At 25.1% G+C, this 21,069-nt stretch overlaps 2 protein-coding genes across 6 annotated transcripts in view; one reads left to right on the forward strand and one right to left on the reverse strand.

The window, feature by feature from the left end:
- The window catches only part of LOC111632822 (multiple coagulation factor deficiency protein 2 homolog), a 78,574-nt gene that overhangs the window by 49,031 nt on the left and 8,474 nt on the right, over positions 1–21,069 (forward strand). For 2 of the 4 annotated variants that reach the window (XM_023377349.1, XM_023377352.1), the window contains exons 1-3: positions 18,589–18,721; positions 20,413–20,499; positions 20,908–21,059. In XM_023377349.1, coding sequence (XP_023233117.1) covers positions 20,908–21,059 — 152 coding nt within the window. In that variant the 5' untranslated portion in view covers positions 18,589–18,721; positions 20,413–20,499. Of the gene's footprint in view, positions 1–16,409; positions 16,630–18,588; positions 18,722–20,412; positions 20,500–20,907; positions 21,060–21,069 lie in introns of those variants that run through there. The other 2 variants (XM_023377350.1, XM_023377351.1) reach the window with 2 other exon arrangements.
- On the reverse strand, positions 1,372–21,017 carry LOC111632823 (unc-112-related protein-like). Of its 2 annotated transcripts, none has more exons than XM_023377355.1 (3): positions 20,883–21,017; positions 1,948–2,098; positions 1,372–1,637 (listed from the first exon to the last, which is right to left on the reverse strand). In XM_023377355.1, exons 2-3 carry the CDS (start codon positions 2,087–2,089, stop codon positions 1,378–1,380), a joined length of 402 nt encoding a protein of 133 aa, XP_023233123.1. In that variant the 5' UTR covers positions 2,090–2,098; positions 20,883–21,017; the 3' UTR covers positions 1,372–1,377. The 2 variants fall into 2 exon arrangements, with proteins under 2 accessions (XP_023233123.1, XP_023233122.1); XM_023377354.1 differs by lacking the exon at positions 20,883–21,017 and adding an exon at positions 8,859–9,275.

Genomic DNA, 21,069 nt, shown 5'->3' on the forward strand with positions numbered 1-21,069 from the left:
ACAATATTTTTCTATAGCAGGTGACTTAGAATATCATATTAAATCACTTAAAATGTTTTTTTTTTTAAATCAAAAAATTTCTATACCAATTAATGTACATTCATAATTCAAGGTAAAAAGTATAATGGAAAGTAATGGTTTCAAAATTACTATTCCCATCTTAACTTTTCTTATCAAAAAATTCAAAACAAGGATTATATTTCACAACCATTAGAAAACTAATACCAGAATATACATCTACGTTAGTGAAGCTTCTCTAAGTTAGGAGAGTAGGATTAACCATTTATTTTTTGCTGTCAACAATCCTCTTTTAATTGATAACATCAAAGATGTTTATAAAAATATTAGAGATTAGAAGACTGTTTAAAAATGGCCTTTGGAAGGGATACAGGTATATTTGTTATCTTAAGAATAAAAAAAATGTATATATATAGATATTTTTCAAAAATAAATTTTATAAAAATTTTTCTTAATTTAACAAGAAGTATAATTATTCTATATTGTAATTTATAAAAATATAAAACAATTATATTACACATATTTAAAAGATCAATATTTTATTATTACTTTTTTATTTAAAAATTGGTTATGTTCCAATAGTTGGAATTTCTTACTTATGGACATTTTGTTAGTTTATAGTCAAATTAAAACATTTGACATAGAAAATAAAAAGTTAATATTCTTTAATACAATTGGTTAAAAATTTTACATGACATTCTCGTTGCTCTTAAAGCTTTTTTTATGTACTACTTTAACTCTTAATGATCCTTTTTAATTTACCAAAAACGTAGTCTCAGACATTGATGTTATTTCTCTGGCTTAATTTATCATCCTAATATATTAACAAAAGCATATAATATTAAAAGCAATAACTGGGCTCTGCTGAATTTACTGCAATAGCCAAGTGGTTTTTCTTTTTTTTTTTTAACTTTGTCTCAATTTATCTTAATAAAAAGTAATTTAGAGGCCATTATTTTTTAAGTTTAATAAATTTCAAATATTATAAAAAGTCATTACTTATTTATTATGGTACTTAATTAATGATAAAGCAATTTACACAGCCTATGGCTATAGGTCAACAGGAGAGTGGCTCGTCAAACTAACTAAGGTAAAAATGTCTTGCTTGTCCTTAATGGACGGTTTAAATTTTGCAATAAAAGACTATTACATTTAATTTTTCAAATGGAATTTTAATAGATCAATACTTCATAAACCATTCAAAACACAACTGTATTATAAATATTTCTTTCTGTCCAAATTAAGATAATTTATGAAAATTATACACTAAATATCTCATTATATCAAAAAATTAAATTATTATACAACTTGACAAATGTATTTTTATATGAAAAGNATTAATTTTTGTCTTTATGATCTTTATCGTTTGTTCACTATAAACTTACCTAATTCTTTGCATAGATTAACCACTGATGCGAAGGTTTTAACTGAGAAATCTACTTTTAAATCAAAATACTGTAAATCTGGCAATTGTACTCTTAAAGTTTTATGCATAGGAGTGAAATGAAGAACTGCATCTGCCTGGACACCACACTGGTCCAGAGTTGACCTGGTGTGCGTCAACCATGTGTTTTTCTCTGGCCACCAGAGGGCATGATCAGACCAGTCGATGGCAACATCTGAAGATTTTAGACAAATTCAATTAATTATTATATTATATATCATATCAATAAAAGTAAAATATAGCAGATTCTACTTTATTTAGTGATATTTAAAAAAGCTATCTAAATAATAAAAGAAATTTTATTTTATATATAGTTTAAAATAAAGTATTAATATACAAAACCAATAAATTGTTTGATAAAAAAAATGAATTATGACAAAAAAAACTTATTTTTGATTTAAAGATTGCTTCTCTTAACTTTAACAATAATCAAAACTCCATTAAGTAAAAATATCAAAGATCAAATTACACAATATAAGACTTACCAAGGTCTTCAACTAACTTTAACATAACACCTCCAATGTGAAGATCTCCTTTGACTCTCAAATTCCTTTCTACTTGAAGATCAGTGACGTAGACTCTCAGTTCCCACGAACCATCCCCAACCAAATAACCATCGGCAATCATTTTGATTTTCTGTTAATCAAAAGTTAATACATTAATAATTTATTTATAACTATTTATATTGTAATTGTAATTCCACATTTTCATTATTTTTAAAACTATGAATATTTTGAATTTTATAGAAAACAGCTAAATTGTTCATACTATTTAATAAATTTTAACTCTATTACATATATCATTTTAAAATAAATTGAAGAGCAATGAAAATATCAATTTACATCATTATGATAGTATTTTATTTTTCAAAGCTCTTAGATATGATAAAGATCAAGGTTCTATCACTTGACATCAATTAACATTTCTTCCTGAACTTTTTTCTAATCCATTAGCTCACTGCTGGTTCTGAATAAAAAACTTCAATTCTGCCCCTTTTTTCAATACACATATTAAACGAATCAACTCAAACATATGTAACTTAATCAAAACATTTCAAAAAACTTTAAAATATAAAAGTACAGTACATAGTTAAAAATATTTTTTTACTTTAAATTTCTTTATCTATTAGCAAATCATCTTGACGTAAGCATCATCATGTATATTCTATTTATTTACAATTTATTCCATATCTACATTAAACTACTTTTTAATGTATATTTTATGTTTATCATCATAAACAACCATAATTCTTTCATTTTCAGAATATTTCATCATAAATAACTGCTCATTTATTTTTATAAAAGCATTAAGACAATGAATAAAACCACAGAACAGTAACATCTAAAAATAACACATTACTACATCATCATTGAAACTCTTGTAGTTTTTTTTATTTTTAAAAACTACATATAAAAAAAGAATCTAAGTCAGAGTTACAACTCAATTAAAATAATTTAATGTCTGCTTGCTTCATACAAAATTATTTTAATAAGGAGGTCAAAACTATTATCTTATGATCTTAATAATTAGGGTAGTTTAGTGTGCAAATATGCAGAAAAATATAGAGGAGATATGCAAATTAAGAGAAAGTTTAGCAGAATTAAATTTCAAAATTAAAGACCATAAATTATTCATATTTAAAGATCAGAATAGAAGCCAAATGTCATCAATTCAAATAAAAAATGGGGTCAGAAAACCATGTTCTAGTGACAGATGGTGACAAATTGTATAGCAGATGAGATATTTATATACAGAATGAGGGATAAGATGGTAAACCAAATTTTTAGAATCATCTGTTTTTTGATGTGAGCACAAATAAATACTGTAACTGCATAACTGTTTACATGTTTTGAATTTTTAGCTTCATAAGCATAATGCATCAGTGTTTAGTTTAGACAAAATAGGAATCAAAATTTTTCCAGTAATTGTCTAAATAACAATTACCAGAAAAATTACTTTATAATTTGACCAACTAAATACACTTAAGCAGAGTCATGTTACAAAAGAATAATTTCATTATTGAGCTCCTAGTAAGTTGTAAACAATATTTTTCTATAGCAGGTGACTTAGAATATCATATTAAATCACTTAAAATGTTTTTTTTTTTAAATCAAAAAATTTCTATACCAATTAATGTACATTCATAATTCAAGGTAAAAAGTATAATGGAAAGTAATGGTTTCAAAATTACTATTCCCATCTTAACTTTTCTTATCAAAAAATTCAAAACAAGGATTATATTTCACAACCATTAGAAAACTAATACCAGAATATACATCTACGTTAGTGAAGCTTCTCTAAGTTAGGAGAGTAGGATTAACCATTTATTTTTTGCTGTCAACAATCCTCTTTTAATTGATAACATCAAAGATGTTTATAAAAATATTAGAGATTAGAAGACTGTTTAAAAATGGCCTTTGGAAGGGATACAGGTATATTTGTTATCTTAAGAATAAAAAAAATGTATATATATAGATATTTTTCAAAAATAAATTTTATAAAAATTTTTCTTAATNCTTAAAAATAATTGTAAATTAGGAAAATAAAGATAAGACATATTTCAATGAAAGATTATCTTATTATGGTTATCACCTGATGAAGTTGATTGGAAGTGACAAATAATATACAATACTTTATTATTATTCCATTATGCATTTTTATTTTATATAACTTCAACATATTCATTTCTTATTATTATTTAATCTTTTTATGATTGCTATTTCTATTGCTCTTACATTTTATTTCAACTTGTATATGTGGTAAATTTCCACTGAATAGAAAGAATAACTGCTATGTAAGACAACAGGAAAATAATTATCTATGAAATAATAAGAGAAGCCCTAATGAGTGAATTAATATGATACTTTAAGTATTTTGAAAGTAACTACTAAGTTAACCAAACTATTCCTTCAGAAACCTTTTCAGACTATTTTAGTCCATCCTCAGCACTCATCTGTAGAATTTAAATACTTGAGATGTTGATGCTGGACTAAAATAGTCCAAAAATGTTTCTAAAAGATTAAATATTTTGGTGGTTTTTTTTTTTTTTGAGTTAGAAGTTACTTTCAAGATATTTCAATAAAACTTAATTTTACAAAATTCTAATTTTTAACAAAAATATATTTATCATAAAGTAATGAAAATAAATATATTAGTTAAACAAATATTCACATCAAATATATAATATTGGGCCTGAAAAAACAATATTTAGCAGCAATGAAAATGATCAATATTGATGTTCTTTTAAATGATAGAATTAAGTAAATAATGTGATTCATGCAATACATAATTTTGATAAATATAAAATATAAACGATGGCTTGAGGTTTTATAATCTGAATCATCATCATAATACTTCTGCTCTAACATGATTCATTTGTTTAAAAGTATTTTTGGAAGAGATGTCCTAAATGACTGATTATATACAGGAAGTAATCACAAATTTCAATTTCTGAACATTTGTATTTTCCTTAAAGAATAGTAATTATTCTGGTCACACTAAATGAAAAAATTTAATTAAGAAAAAAAAATAAGGAGATTGTTTATTCAACAGTTCAAGATCTAGAGATATAAAAACATTTCTTGATATTAAAACAGATATTAGAACTGTAATGATATCAGTAGTTTTATCTACCTTACCAAGTTGTATCAGTCTCATAACAATCAGACAATGTACTATAAATTTCTAGATCTCATACAGCATTGTTGATCCAGTTAACACTTCTATTTATGGTAGCAGACTGTTGAATAATTTCATGTTAATATTTGTGTCATAATAAATATCTCAGGTAAAATTTATATCTTTGTTTATGCAGACACTTCAGAAATTAGAAAAAAATTACTACAAAGAATTAATAGTATAAATATTAATACACATAAGAGAAAAATAACAGATTGACAAATTGCAAACTGTATAGTGTTAAATATATTGATAGATATTTTATATTTTTCCAGAGCTTTTTAAAACTCTTGCTCAATACTGTATGCATATAAATAAAAGCCTGCAGTCAATATATTTAAACAATTCCTTTGAAAAATTTAATGAGACTATTTAGACAGTATTTGATGCTGCAAATATCTGAATGATTAAGAATACATAAACATTAAACAGAGGGAAAATTGCACAATCATCATAATACATATTTATTATTGTGACGACAAAAATAAAACATAACTTTTTTATAGTATTCATTGTTATACTTACAGATGTTTTAATAAATATATTAGAAAATGAGTGATATAGAAATCTTATAAAATTAGTGAATTTGATCTAGGATTTGACTAAGACAGCCTTTCTATGATAACTAAACATACATTACATATACAAAATCTAAACATTTTGATTTTGAGAAATCAGAATTTTTCAAAATTTAATTATATATATCATAAAATAAATATGACAAAAATTAAATGTTAAATTAGAAAAACATAAAATGCAACTAAATTTATGCCTAATATACTGTACAAAACTNATAACATTTGATAATTCCAAAAATATATATATTTTATAAATATGATGTGTTATCTTTATTAAAGATTAAAGAACAGTGAAGTATTTATAAAATAAATTTGTTTTGAAAAGAAGTTTTTTTAGCAATCATTATTTTTAAACACATGCTGTAAGTATTAGTTTTGAAAATTTTATTGTATCAAATAAATTTTGTTCAGGTTTATGTAATCATTTATCATTAAATTAATTAGGTAATAAATAAGACAACTAGCAGTATCAGTACCAAGCAAGCACGGGTACTTTCTTCTGACATAAAGCAAAGTGGCACAATGCTTCTCTTTCTCTAGCAATTATTTAGCAATATAGATATTTCTGAAAGTTTCATAATGTTTTTTTATTACAAAAATCTGTTTTAAACTTTAATGTTATAAGTAGGATTGCACTCACATTTTTTTTTTAAATCAGGAATGGGACAGCATGAGTAGTTAATTTTTGAATTTACAGTAATTTTATTTATATCTACTGAACATTATCCTTTATGGTCAGTCTCTTGTGTAATTATTTCACTAGTAAAACATTTCCCATGTTCCTGAAAAGTTGATCTACATAACAAGTTAAGGAAACTTAACCTTTTTGCTATTTACTGCAGAATCTATGCAGTATCTGGCTTAAAAGCAGTCAAACTCTGAAGTCAATAGTGATGCTAATCCAATAATTATAAATTATTAATGCAGTTGTAAAGTCAATTTTAAAATAAAACAGGTTATCAAAACATTCACTGGATGTGCTCTAAATTGCATTGATTTCATAATAGATAGAATTGTAAACAACTAAATATACTTGAGAAAAAATAAACATGGACATGCAAGTTAACCGACGCATTAAATTATGATTCGAAAATCATTACAACATATTTAAATAAATTGGTTTTTTTTAATTAATAATGCAAAATTTCAAATTAAATGTAAAGGTATATAAAACAAATAACAAAGATAAGCATAACAGAATTTATTTATTTAAGTAGGAGTGATATATAGTAAAATCAAATGACATTTTAAACTGGTTTTATCAGTTTTTATCGTTGTCATTCATATAAATTTATAATTTCAAAAAATACTTTTCTTGAATAATTTTTTTATCAGATAATTTCTTACTGTGTAATTCATATATTGAAAAACGTTTTTATAAAACTTCAATTGCATAAATTAGTTATTCATTTTCCAAAATTTAAAAAAAATTTTTTAAATATTAATATTTTATTTCTTTATTTTCATTAAAATATATAGGCCTATATAGTTATATATTTCTTCTAACAGAAACAAAGAAATATATATATTTGTATAATCTATATATATTTAATATTTTCAAATAAAAGTATTTATATATTTTTTATAAACAAAACATAAGCAATTTTCTTATAATTAACTTTAAATAAAACATCTTAAACTAAAGAAGAATTTAAGCAAATAAAACTCTTTCCTGGAAAGTATTAGACTTTCTAAGAAGCAGCTGGAGTATTACACTCCAATTGCTTTATGTTCAAACAACTAAAATGGTCATGCTGTTTTAAATAATGCTTTTTTAATCACGTAAATGCATTAGCAATAATTCATAGATTTTACATTTAGTAATTAAGTTTTATTATTTACACCTTCAAATTGCACTAGACCATGAAATAGATGTATTAAATCACCCTTCCATGATCTAATAAGCTACTCACAAAAAATAAAGTTGTAAACAATGGGAACTGCTTCAGTAACTCTTACACCTGCAACCATTATGGTTCAGACATTATTTAATGATTAATAATACCCTTTATTGCGCTATCATAACAAAAGATACAAGGACTCAAATCACTTGTATACTATTAATTCATAACAACAAATATCAAACAAGTTGGAAACTAACTTTTTTAATCATTAAATTTGTTTATTAAAACAAAGAACAAGAAAATATGTTAACAATCGATAACTAAATAACATTACCCGATTTAAAAAGAATTTTTTTTTTTCCATTTCTTCCAAAACATAACAAATTTTGTTAAATTGATTTTGCTTTTATGAATGATTAATTGAATGTGAACTTTGTGTGAATTTAATTATTATTCAAACTGTCAATATCTGTTTTTAATTAATTATTTTTTGTCATTTTTTAAAATATACAAATCACTTCAATATAAATTATTGAAAGAATGCTATAAATTAACAAAAATGTAAATACATCTTGTTAGTACTTTTACACAGTATAAAGAAACATTATTGTAAGCAGAACACTGCAGAATGCCATTTGCATTTATCTACCAGACAAACCCAAAATTTAAATCTTATCCATGATCACACTTATATTTTCAGTTTTACTTTCAATATCTCTGAGCGTAAAGTAACGTATGGATAAAAAAAAAAACCATAAATTCCAATCCAAAACACTTATTTCGGCTAAATTTATTATGGTGTCGAACAAAACATTAAGAAACCTTAAATTAGGCCAGTTGCATGATAAAATTCTAGTTAATGAAAAGCTTTAGAAGGATCTTTCGCTTTCTATAAATAAGAACAGTGTTAGATTTTTAATTCTTATTCCAATCATTTCAATTGTTTGGGAATGCATCAAATTACTTTTATGATGGAAATTCTCCCTTCAGCAAAAACAGCTGGTTACAAACACATACATTACTCAGCTGGCACAAAAGCAATGGTTATAAATGTCATCATCAAGCAAAGATAAAGCAAAAACATAAGTAAAATAACGGGTAATATAGGACATAAGTATGCAATAAGGAATTTCCTTTGGATGACATCATGGTCAAATGGAACACTTAAGTAGCATAACCTTACATAAGATATGTTCTCTTAACCTACTTAATCCCAAATTTAGCACACGAAGCCGAGCCAAGTTTAGTTTATCTAAACTTTTAGTCTGTTAAACGTTAGTCAATACTAATACTAACCTTTTAATGTTTCTTGTATATCCTTAGATTGACGATCACACTGTAAGCATGCAGAGAATAAGGGAGTCGAGCAACCCCCGCCCTTAATGGTACGCGTACGTTAACAAATCTTGTTTTGCGTGTTGTTTGGCACTTGTAAAACGCTATAGAGACGGAGGTGCGTAATCACTTAGCATTTCGAAACTTGGCCGAATAGCTTTAACCCTACACTCGATACAGAATAATAGACATTTGAACGAGAACGTTTAACATCTGTGGTGTCGACGCCCAATTCCGTTGACGTCCAACTTTCTATTGGGCGGTCCAACCCGGAAGGAAACAACGTCCAAAAAAGGAGAGGATCCTCGAAACACGAGCTCCTCCACACAAATGTTCTTATTGGTCCACGTCACATATGACAATACTATATGTCATTTTACTTTTTTAACCTTTTCGGTCTTTTTGTGGATTATCTTTAAAATTTCCCTCCGTCTCGAGAACTATTTCCCTCTCTTCAATGGAAATTTCCCTTTCGGTGTTGTTTTGAATGATTCTAAGTACGACGAGCTTTTATATTACTAAACAACAATTTTAAAATATGTTATTACTTAATTGTAAAATATTTATTAATAAATAGATTTAAATATTTCTAAACACGAAATATAAAGTTCTTTCCCTAACGATAAAAAATTTTCCCTAAGTTGCACAAAATATTCTGTCAATGCTTTTAAAATTTTATGTTATTAAGCCAAAAGTTAATTAAAATAAATTTAAAACTTTATATAATATAATGTTGTTTTAAAGTAATCTCCAATTTAAAATATAATATAAAAAATTAATAATTTCCCTAACAAAAATTTTCCTGGCTATCGACTATTTATGTCAAATATTGAATAAAAGTATCTTAAATTCGAAGTATTTCAATTTTACAGACTTCAAAGTGCCATAATATCGTAAGAATTCATTTTAAAGTGAATGTATCTGTATAAAATTTCCCTAGAGATAGGGAATATTCCCTCTACTCGCAGACTCGACGAATTTCAATTTATTTTTTTTTCTTTTTGGTTTTTATGAACCGGTGCAAAGGGTACGAATAGAGGAAATGGTTAATGATTAATTTCCGTTTATTAAGTGTAATATTGGTCTGGAGTTTCGGTAACTTACGTCAATTTCACCGCAGAAAACACTGAATCATTTTTTTAAAGAGATCGTTTATTTGTAAAAAAGCAAGGATATTTAAGGTCTGAATGAAGTAGGCGGTCCTTCCGCCTACTTTAATGCCCATAAGACTTGTTTCTGGGCGTAATATAAGTGGGCGATATTCAGAATAAGATGTTGACATAATTGAAAGAGAAGGAATGCATATTTATCTATGGCAGGTATCTTCCACAGGAAATGAGAACGCACGTGTAAACAATACGTTCGTGATCTTGCTAAAAATTCGACTTTTTCACTCGATTGTCCTTTGTTAATGAACAGATACCGATAAAGAATATTGCCTCTTTTTTTTACATTTTGAGAAAAAATATTAAATAAAGGCAATGCATTCTGGTTAATATTTTCAAAAATATGACGCACGAATAACGAAATTTATCGATACGTTAAGGCACAGCTGTTATTTCGAAGAGAAATAAAAATCAGAATATAATAAAAATTAATTGTAAAAAGACATTTTTTAGAATTTTATTGCGTATTGCCATAAAATATTCCATTTCAATACCGGAAAAACAAATTGAAGTAATTCTTTTATTCTGTTATATTTTAAGAAAATGACAATAAATTTCAGTTTAGATATTGTGTGCAATAAATCGAATTTCCTGTTTACTTTACGTCTATTTGTAGACTATCTGACCCAATCTTGTTTCAGCTTAGCGAATCGTTATCTGACGAAATTAATGATACATCTAATCGTCAAAATCTCTTTTATTGTCGAATAAGAAATTAATAAAACCAAATATTTTACTCATATTTTATTAATATACAAGAAAATTGTATTAGAAATATTCTACCAGTTCTCTGAAGCGATAAACACTTTGTAAATTCTAATGAAATGCTCTTAACTTTAAATATATAAGTTATTTATAAATATAGCCTTCTATATTTCGTTTCTTAAATCACTCATTATTTCTTATTTTTCGTTTCTCTTTCATTTTANAAAAATCAGAATATAATAAAAATTAATTGTAAAAAGACATTTTTGAATAATGTCAATGTGGTATTTTCTTTACAAAACAATCGTACAATGTCGCTTTTAAAAAGTTGCCGACGAAAACCGGATATCGGCGTTACTCTAAGTAAATATTATTTTTATTTTTTATGGAAAAGATTATTGCTAAGCAAAGAAAATAATTATTTTTTAATTTTTTTTCTCCTTTCTGGAAATAATGAAGCATGACTAATTAAGCGCCATCTTGTGACTGAGAAACGAAACAGGATTGATGATTGCTGACGTGACTTGAAACAAGTTATGTTATTGTTTTGTTTTTAGAAATGTCACGTCGTAACGTTACTTGGTGTTATGTAATGCGATATTTATTATTGATAGATGAGGATATCAGATGCTTTTAAATTTTTATTTTATTTTTTTTTCTATTAGCTTGACGTTTTTAACAAATAAACGTTTCAAATGTCTAGATGTGGCCTCACTTTTTCTAACTTTAAAAAACACATTTAAAATTAAAAAAAAAAAACAAACAAGTTTCAATTAATCAATTTTTAAATTTTAATTTAAAGGAATTTAATCAATATAAATTGTTACTTAGGCCTATATTAAATATATATATATTTGACAAGTGAGTGCACGTTTGGGTTCGAGTTCGAATTCCCTCCTTCCTGAGAGTTTTTATATAACTTTATCGCATTTCCTGTCACATGTATAATGAAGTTAACTTCCTTTCATATTTATGACGAGGAAGCGTAGTTGTGCGAACTTATTTCTATATTTGTTTACTACATTTCCCTTTAACAAATGACTTTTAATCTAATATTTTCACTTTTGAATATTACATCCAATATTCATTTTCCGCTGGAAAAAAAAAATATATATATAGGCCTATATATATATATATATTATAATGAAATCCCGTACTCAAGACTCACTCAAATGCAAATTTATATCCGAAATGTTCGTTAATTTGAAATCTAAATACGTTTTTATGCGAGAAAGTATCTAGAATCTGATAAATAGATGGAACTATTATGATTATTTATCTTTAATCAGAAATTATACACATAATGTAAAAAAAAATACTATTTCGAAATCTAAACTATACCAGAAATGAACTTTTATAAAATAAATTTTATTCAATAATCACATTTAAAAGAAGTGATCTAAGTATCAATGATGCCATTATTGAATTTTATTGTTGATAGGTAGACTAGGCCTAAGTCCGTCGAACGTGCTAACCCAGTAGGAAAATCAGGAAGAAGATAGGAATTTGATAGAATATCTTTGGAACACTACATCATATAATGAAGAAGAGACGACATTTTAGAAATGAAAAAAGATAGGCCAATCTCAAACTATACGACAATAATTCTATACATTATAAAACACGACTTTGTTTTATATTGCAAGAATTCTATTTATTTTTAAATATAAAAAGTAGCAACGAGTACAAAACGTTTGAAAGAAAAAAAAATACAATATGAACATGAAAATAGTCAATAAGAGCGACAACAAAATAGAAAAGAAACGAAGTACTAACAATAAATAACAAATTATAATACATAAAGTTTTGAAGAGGCTAAATAAGACAATACATGCGAAAAAGAAAACAAAAACTAACGATAAAACAAAACTCAAAACTAGTTAAATAACAAAAAAGTTGGAATAAAACTACGATCTAAGACATTGTTGAAAACATTGGGAGAAATATGCAGGAGGGAAAAAAATAAGAAAGATTGTCAAGAGAGAAGAAAGGTGAAACAGCTAACGATGGTTATTTATAGAAAATATATAAACAAATTGAAGGATAGAAGCGATTTTGACTTTAAAATATTGGAGCATAAGCCAACAGATTCCTATACAATATCAAAAAAGTTTATAAAATTGATGATGTGCCTTTTAGGCTTTTTTTTTCCTTACGTAAAAGAAGGGGAAAAAAATAGAAAAGAAAGGGAAAAAATTCCTCTACAAAAAGCACATCACAGACTTCATAAGATGTGTGATTCATTTTTAAAGTAGTTTGTTTTAACATATATGCATCATTAATAAAAAGACAAGTAAAATTTGAACGTAAATAATATATAGTTTTATATATGCTCAGTTTTGTACGTATTATAAACGTATTAAATTTGTGCGTTAATTGTATACTAATTATTATTGAAGCGTACTTTTAAATTTAAATTTGTTTATTCTTTAAAAATGTCGGCGTTAAAAAAGAAAACCTAAAAAGGTGTAGCATTTTTTGAAAATTCGAAAAATGATTTTTAAAACATACTCTTATGAATATTTCTATATAGGTAAAATCTATTCTCTTAGTAGCCTGTAGTCTATAATTAGTTAATAATGAATCATAGGATATCGGTATTCTATTCATTATTTAAATGTTTTAGTCATATTTATTATCCATAAAATATAAAAAAGCTGAAAATTAGATCGAAAATAATTCAGGTATCTTCGAATAATCTAATTTATTCTAAACCTTCTTTAGTGATAAAAACTGACTGGCGCATTCTATGAAAACATATATCCAATGAAATTAGAAACAATTTCTACGTATCTCTTTTGATTTCCTTTCATCATGAAACGAGAGCGGGGAAATGTCCTCATTGAAAATTGCTTTCCTCTGGTTTCCCTCAACTTTGACAAGACATATTAGTTATTTATTAGGAACTTCCCTTTAGTATTTGCTCTTCCCTCTTTCCCCTGGAAATATTTTATTCTGGAGCTAGAAATGCGAAGAATCCAATACTGTATATTCAAATTTATGCGCATATTGTTGGGTTTTCTAAGAATATTTCTGACATTATTAAGAATGCATATAGAAAGAATCCTTAGAGACGATGAAAGGGAATGTCGACCGACAAATCCTTTTGTTTGAATATTTTTATAGAAAGTCTAAAGTTGTCTTTATTATTATTACTACTATTATTATTTCTTTCTTTTCANATGATTCTGTCTGCTGAGAATACAGATTCATAACTCGTTTATTAACTTCGATTGTTTATTGGAATGGTTAAATTACTGCAATGAAGATTACAAAAGGAAATGAAGCGCAAGGGAAATGTTGCAATCGGATTATAGTGTACAGATCACTAGCTTGAATAATTTGCAAAATTCAAATAATTATAAAATACATACTGATTACACCCGAAACGTTGGAACGAACACAATAATAATAGTTTATTCAGCTTATTATATCTTATACGTAAGATATTCGTAATGTATATTTTAAAAAATTGTTTATCTTGTGTATTATCTAATTCATATAGAAATTATGCATTTAATAAACATTTTAAAAATAAACTTTAATAAATATATTTGATGAATTAAATTCGAAAGTAAAACGTTTATAACAAATTGAAAGAAATCTATGTAGCTGCAATTGATGATAAAAGTCAAATTACTTATAATTATAATTTAGTAATAACTAAATAAAGATTATTCTTAATATAGTTCTAAAAATACATTATAATAAGAAACACATATACAATAAAACTATTATAATTTATTTCATATGGTCATATGGTCTAATTTTATCGTATGTACTAACAATAAATAACAAATTATAATACATAAAGTTTTGAAGAGGCTAAATAAGACAATACATGCGAAAAAGAAAACAAAAACTAACGATAAAACAAANACACATAATGTAAAAAAAAAATACGATTTCGAAATCTAAACTATACCAGAAATGAACTTTTATAAAATAAATTTCATTCAATAATCACATTTAAAAGAAGTGATCTAAGTATCAATGATGCCATTATTGAATTTTATTGTTGATAGGTAGACTAGGCCTAAGTCCGTCGAACGTGCTAACCCAGTAGGAAAATCAGGAAGAAGATAGGAATTTGATAGAATATCTTTGGAACACTACATCATATAATGAAGAAGAGACGACATTTTAGAAATGAAAAAAGATAGGCCAATCTCAAACTATACGACAATAATTCTATACATTATAAAACACGACTTTGTTTTATATTGCAAGAATTCTATTTATTTTTAAATATAAAAAGTAGCAACGAGTACAAAACGTTTGAAAGAAAAAAAAATACAATATGAACATGAAAATAGTCAATAAGAGCGACAACAAAATAGAAAAGAAACGAAGTACTAACAATAAATAACAAATTATAATACATAAAGTTTTGAAGAGGCTAAATAAGACAATACATGCGAAAAAGAAAACAAAAACTAACGATAAAACAAAACTCAAAACTAGTTAAATAACAAAAAAGTTGGAATAAAACTACGATCTAAGACATTGTTGAAAACATTGGGAGAAATATGCAGGAGGGAAAAAAAATAAGAAAGATTGTCAAGAGAGAAGAAAGGTGAAACAGCTAACGATGGTTATTTATAGAAAATATATAAACAAATTGAAGGATAGAAGCGATTTTGACTTTAAAATATTGGAGCATAAGCCAACAGATTCCTATACAATATCAAAAAAGTTTATAAAATTGATGATGTGCCTTTTAGGCTTTTTTTTTTCCTTACGTAAAAGAAGGGGAAAAAAATAGAAAAGAAAGGGAAAAAATTCCTCTACAAAAAGCACATCACAGACTTCATAAGATGTGTGATTCATTTTTAAAGTAGTTTGTTTTAACATATATGCATCATTAATAAAAAGACAAGTAAAATTTGAACGTAAATAATATATAGTTTTATATATGCTCAGTTTTGTACGTATTATAAACGTATTAAATTTGTGCGTTAATTGTATACTAATTATTATTGAAGCGTACTTTTAAATTTAAATTTGTTTATTCTTTAAAAATGTCGGCGTTAAAAAAGAAAACCTAAAAAGGTGTAGCATTTTTTGAAAATTCGAAAAATGATTTTTAAAACATACTCTTATGAATATTTCTATATAGGTAAAATCTATTCTCTTAGTAGCCTGTAGTCTATAATTAGTTAATAATGAATCATAGGATATCGGTATTCTATTCATTATTTAAATGTTTTAGTCATATTTATTATCCATAAAATATAAAAAAGCTGAAAATTAGATCGAAAATAATTCAGGTATCTTCGAATAATCTAATTTATTCTAAACCTTCTTTAGTGATAAAAACTGACTGGCGCATTCTATGAAAACATATATCCAATGAAATTAGAAACAATTTCTACGTATCTCTTTTGATTTCCTTTCATCATGAAACGAGAGCGGGGAAATGTCCTCATTGAAAATTGCTTTCCTCTGGTTTCCCTCAACTTTGACAAGACATATTAGTTATTTATTAGGAACTTCCCTTTAGTATTTGCTCTTCCCTCTTTCCCCTGGAAATATTTTATTCTGGAGCTAGAAATGCGAAGAATCCAATACTGTATATTCAAATTTATGCGCATATTGTTGGGTTTTCTAAGAATATTTCTGACATTATTAAGAATGCATATAGAAAGAATCCTTAGAGACGATGAAAGGGAATGTCGACCGACAAATCCTTTTGTTTGAATATTTTTATAGAAAGTCTAAAGTTGTCTTTATTATTATTACTACTATTATTATTTCTTTCTTTTCATTTCGAGATAAACTCTGAAGAAGTACAAAATGTTCGACTTCATAACTGGGTGGCCTATGGAATGAATAATACGCCTGCTTTTAATTCCAGACATGTAATGTTTTGAATTTAAATAGAATATATATATATATATTTGATATTTTTATATTAATCTATTTTAATTCATATATTTAAATCGTACCATTTGCATTAAATATTAAACATAATTCATTTGGTCTTACGTGTCTAAGCATAACTCGGGCTAAAATATCAGTATGGATTCTTTATTTAATACTAAATACGATAAGAGTAAAAATAAAAGATAAAACTTTTTTTGCGTAAAATTTATTTTACTTTATAAGATTAAACGAACTGAACTTGCTAAAAATGTAGATGAGAGAATGGAGTAAGTACAGTATTATAACGATTCAAAACTAACAAATGAGATCTGGACGAAATGCATTTATTGTAGAGATTCATATCCTATCAATTACTAAACCAAGGCCATGGATAATCATAGAAAGAAAACAATAACACCGTATAAAATTTTCTATTCCCTTGATGCCGAATTTTATCCTACCCGTACAAATTAGATAACATTAATATACCATAGATTTTCCGTCGGGAATTTATTTTCTTATTCTCAATAAATAAATCCAAAAAACGCAATTAATAAGTATGAAAATACAGTATTTAAAATAAAGAATTTACAAAGTCTTAGATCTGTTTAAAAATTTGTTCTATTATAGAATATCTATACGGCTTTTTATTATATAGAATGTTAGTGTTTTAAATTGCAAAAGTTAATAGTAATTTTACTTTAAAACTAGTGAAATTTAAATAAAGATTTTTAAACTGATTTTATGTTTTTGGAGGGTAAAAATATTTACAAAAATCAGCATTTTTAAAACTTAAATTTTGATCTTATAATTCTATCTTACATAATAATCTTTTATATGTATAATAATTTCTAGTTACAATATTTATAAATTCGAAAGTCATCGTTTCTCGTATTAAGGAAATTGTATCTTAAATTTTACTGTATAATATTTCGAAATAAAAATATTAAATATTTATTTTAATTTTATACTTTTTAATTATTGTTATAAAAAGATTTGTAATGCTTATTTTACTATTTTCCTTTGATGATTCTGTCTGCTGAGAATACAGATTCATAACTCGTTTATTAACTTCGATTGTTTATTGGAATGGTTAAATTACTGCAATGAAGATTACAAAAGGAAATGAAGCGCAAGGGAAATGTTGCAATCGGATTATAGTGTACAGATCACTAGCTTGAATAATTTGCAAAATTCAAATAATTATAAAATACATACTGATTACACCCGAAACGTTGGAACGAACACAATAATAATAGTTTATTCAGCTTATTATATCTTATACGTAAGATATTCGTAACGTATATTTTAAAAAATTGTTTATCTTGTGTATTATCTAATTCATATAGAAATTATGCATTTAATAAACATTTTAAAAATAAACTTTAATAAATATATTTGATGAATTAAATTCGAAAGTAAAACGTTTATAACAAATTGAAAGAAATCTATGTAGCTGCAATTGATGATAAAAGTCAAATTACTTATAATTATAATTTAGTAATAACTAAATAAAGATTATTCTTAATATAGTTCTAAAAATACATTATAATAAGAAACACATATACAATAAAACTATTATAATTTATTTCATATGGTCATATGGTCTAATTTTATCGTATGTGGCATGCTAGATTGTAAATATAAATATGATTAAATATTGCTTTTAGATAAATAACACTTTTTTCGAATTCGATTATGAACTAGATCGCGAATATTCGAATACCCGAATACTTTATTAATTAAATAGCTTATATAAGAAAGAATAAATATTAAATAAAATAATTAACTTATTTAATATTTCAATATATTAAATAAATTAATAAAAGCAAAAATAAAAGCAATTTACTAAATACAGTATTAAGAAGTGAAACTTCGAACTGAGTTATACAGGTGTTTATTTTAGGTACTTTTATCTTAAATACAATAGATTTATCAATAATTGTTCTCATTCTTACCTTAGTACAGACTTTTATTTAAGAAAACAAGCATTAGAACACATTAGAATCTAGTCTGTTTCTTTTCTTGTCGCAAATTAACCAGAGGTACTGAAGATCCGCTATCTGTACGGATGGTGCGATATTAGAGGTATTCGTAGTATTCTAATTTGTTTTTTATTGATGTTATATTCGAGATAATAAATCTCAAATACTTTCTAGTATTCGAGGAGTCGAGTATTCGCGGATAGTATTCACCCATCTCTAACAGCCTGTACTGTACATAAATGAAATCTATTTATTTAATAACTTTAAAAACTATTCCAGAAAATTTAAAATAAAAATACGTATTAAGTTTATATTAAAACAAATATAAAATAACAGACTTAAATTATTTTTAATTTCTTTTTTTTTATTAATTAAAGATTATTTGCACTTTATTCTAAATTTTTAATAAATTTGATTAAAAGTTAAGTATTAAATTTATTGTGAATTAATTTTTAAGATAATATTTAATTTTTTTTTTTAAATAAATACTCTGTATAAAATTGTAGAAGAATAAAGTTTATGTTATTGAATTTAGAATTATTTCTAAATAATTAAATTTAAAGATTTTTCCCGATTGATTTTACTTGACTAATTCGAGAAGAATTAAAAATTAAAAAAAGAAAAATTCAAAGAAACTAAGACACAGTTTCATGATTTATTTAAAGTAAAATCCTAAATACTGTACACAGAAATGAATTATTCTGTTAACATTAAAATATCCCTAATAAATAAATATAAAAGCTACGTCTTTGTGAATTTTAACAAAATATTAAATCTTTGAAGGTATCTTTACAAAAAGAAAGAAATCAATTTTGCCTTTTTCGGAGATTCCGATTGGATAATTACTCTCATTCACTGTAGCGAAAGAATGATGGATTTTCGGATAATGGGATTTTGAAAAAAGAAAATCAAAAGTTGAATGAATAGTAAAACAAAGGATGAATTTTATAAGTATACCGAATTTTGATTAAAAACGTTATTAAATGCTTCATCGACTAAGAAATAAATAATCCGTAATCTATCAGAAATTGTAATAGAAAAAAGAGCGATGAGAAAAATGGACAAAGTAAATTAAAACTGCTAGTTTTGATTTAAGTATTACGCGGTTCTATCAAGGGATTTTAAGTTATTAAAACAAGAATTGCAGATAACAGAAGGAGGACAAAGTGAAAGAAACAAAGAGAAAATCATTGAAATATGCGTAGCAATCAAATACTATATTATAAATAGATTCAGAGGGAAGAAATGAGATTGTTATAAAAAAATTCTTATCTTTTTTTTTTAGAAACAAAAGAGAATAATTAAAATAAATATCATAAATATTTAAAATATAAATATAAATATCGTACTAACATTTAGTGAAATATCTGATTTATTATATTAATTTAAGATAAACATAATTAATAAATTATTTAACTTAATTACGATATTATTTTTTTATATTAACGACAATACGACATTATTTTAAAATAATTCTTTGGAATACCAATGTCCAGATTTAAAAAAAAATACGCATTATGCAGACAAACTGTGGGAAAATCTTTATCTCTCTATTACTAATCTTTGTTACCCGATTTGAAACATTCTTTAAGTTTGGACTTGATTATTCCAAAGACATTATTTAATTTTAAAATAATAAACTAGGATTTTATGTTTTAAAAAAACTAATTTAGAAAAACCATCATACATTTTAGATTAATCAACTTTCGGCATTTATAATTATATTTTGTTACTTTGACTCTTAATAAATTCGAAGAATATCTATTTAGTTTAGATAATTTTGAGAATTTCCAGGTGCTGATGATAAGAAAAAGATAAAGTAGACTACTACAAAAGATCCTTATTTCGGAAAAGAATTAGGCCTAAAACTCGGAAAAGAAGGTAAAAATATTTAATATTTCCAATTAAAAATTGCTAAACTGTTACTTTTTTTTTAGTCTAAAACAATCATAAAAACATCTCAGTTAAAAATAGACATAAAAGATAATTGTTTAAACAAGCTTTATATATAAATAATTCAGTTTAAATTGAAGAGAATACTTAGAACTTTAAATAACAATATAACTTAAATTTAGTAAGATTTTAAATATATTTTTTAATGTAAATTAATACTAATTTAAAGCGATCATGAATATAAACAAATGTTATTTCATCTCACCCGTCTTTCGTCTTTTTAAACGATTACTATAAATTTAACAATTACTAATTACTCAAAGTTAATTATTGTTTTGAGTTATTAGTATTTATTTGTACAAGTCCCTTACCTAATTTATTTATAAATTGAAATAGATGATACAGTTGAATATATTTATCATACTATCATGTATATCGATGGTGCAACTTGATAGAAGATACCAGCACGACGATCATTATCATCCTTCCATATCTAGAGATTCTCCAACTAATTTCCTAAAAAACGAAGAAATTTTAAGAGATAGAAAGTATGTAATT

Source organism: Centruroides sculpturatus, unplaced genomic scaffold, assembly GCF_000671375.1.
Source record: "Centruroides sculpturatus isolate CEXI.00-Female unplaced genomic scaffold, Cexi_2.0 scaffold41, whole genome shotgun sequence".
Taxonomy (NCBI): domain Eukaryota; kingdom Metazoa; phylum Arthropoda; class Arachnida; order Scorpiones; family Buthidae; genus Centruroides; species Centruroides sculpturatus.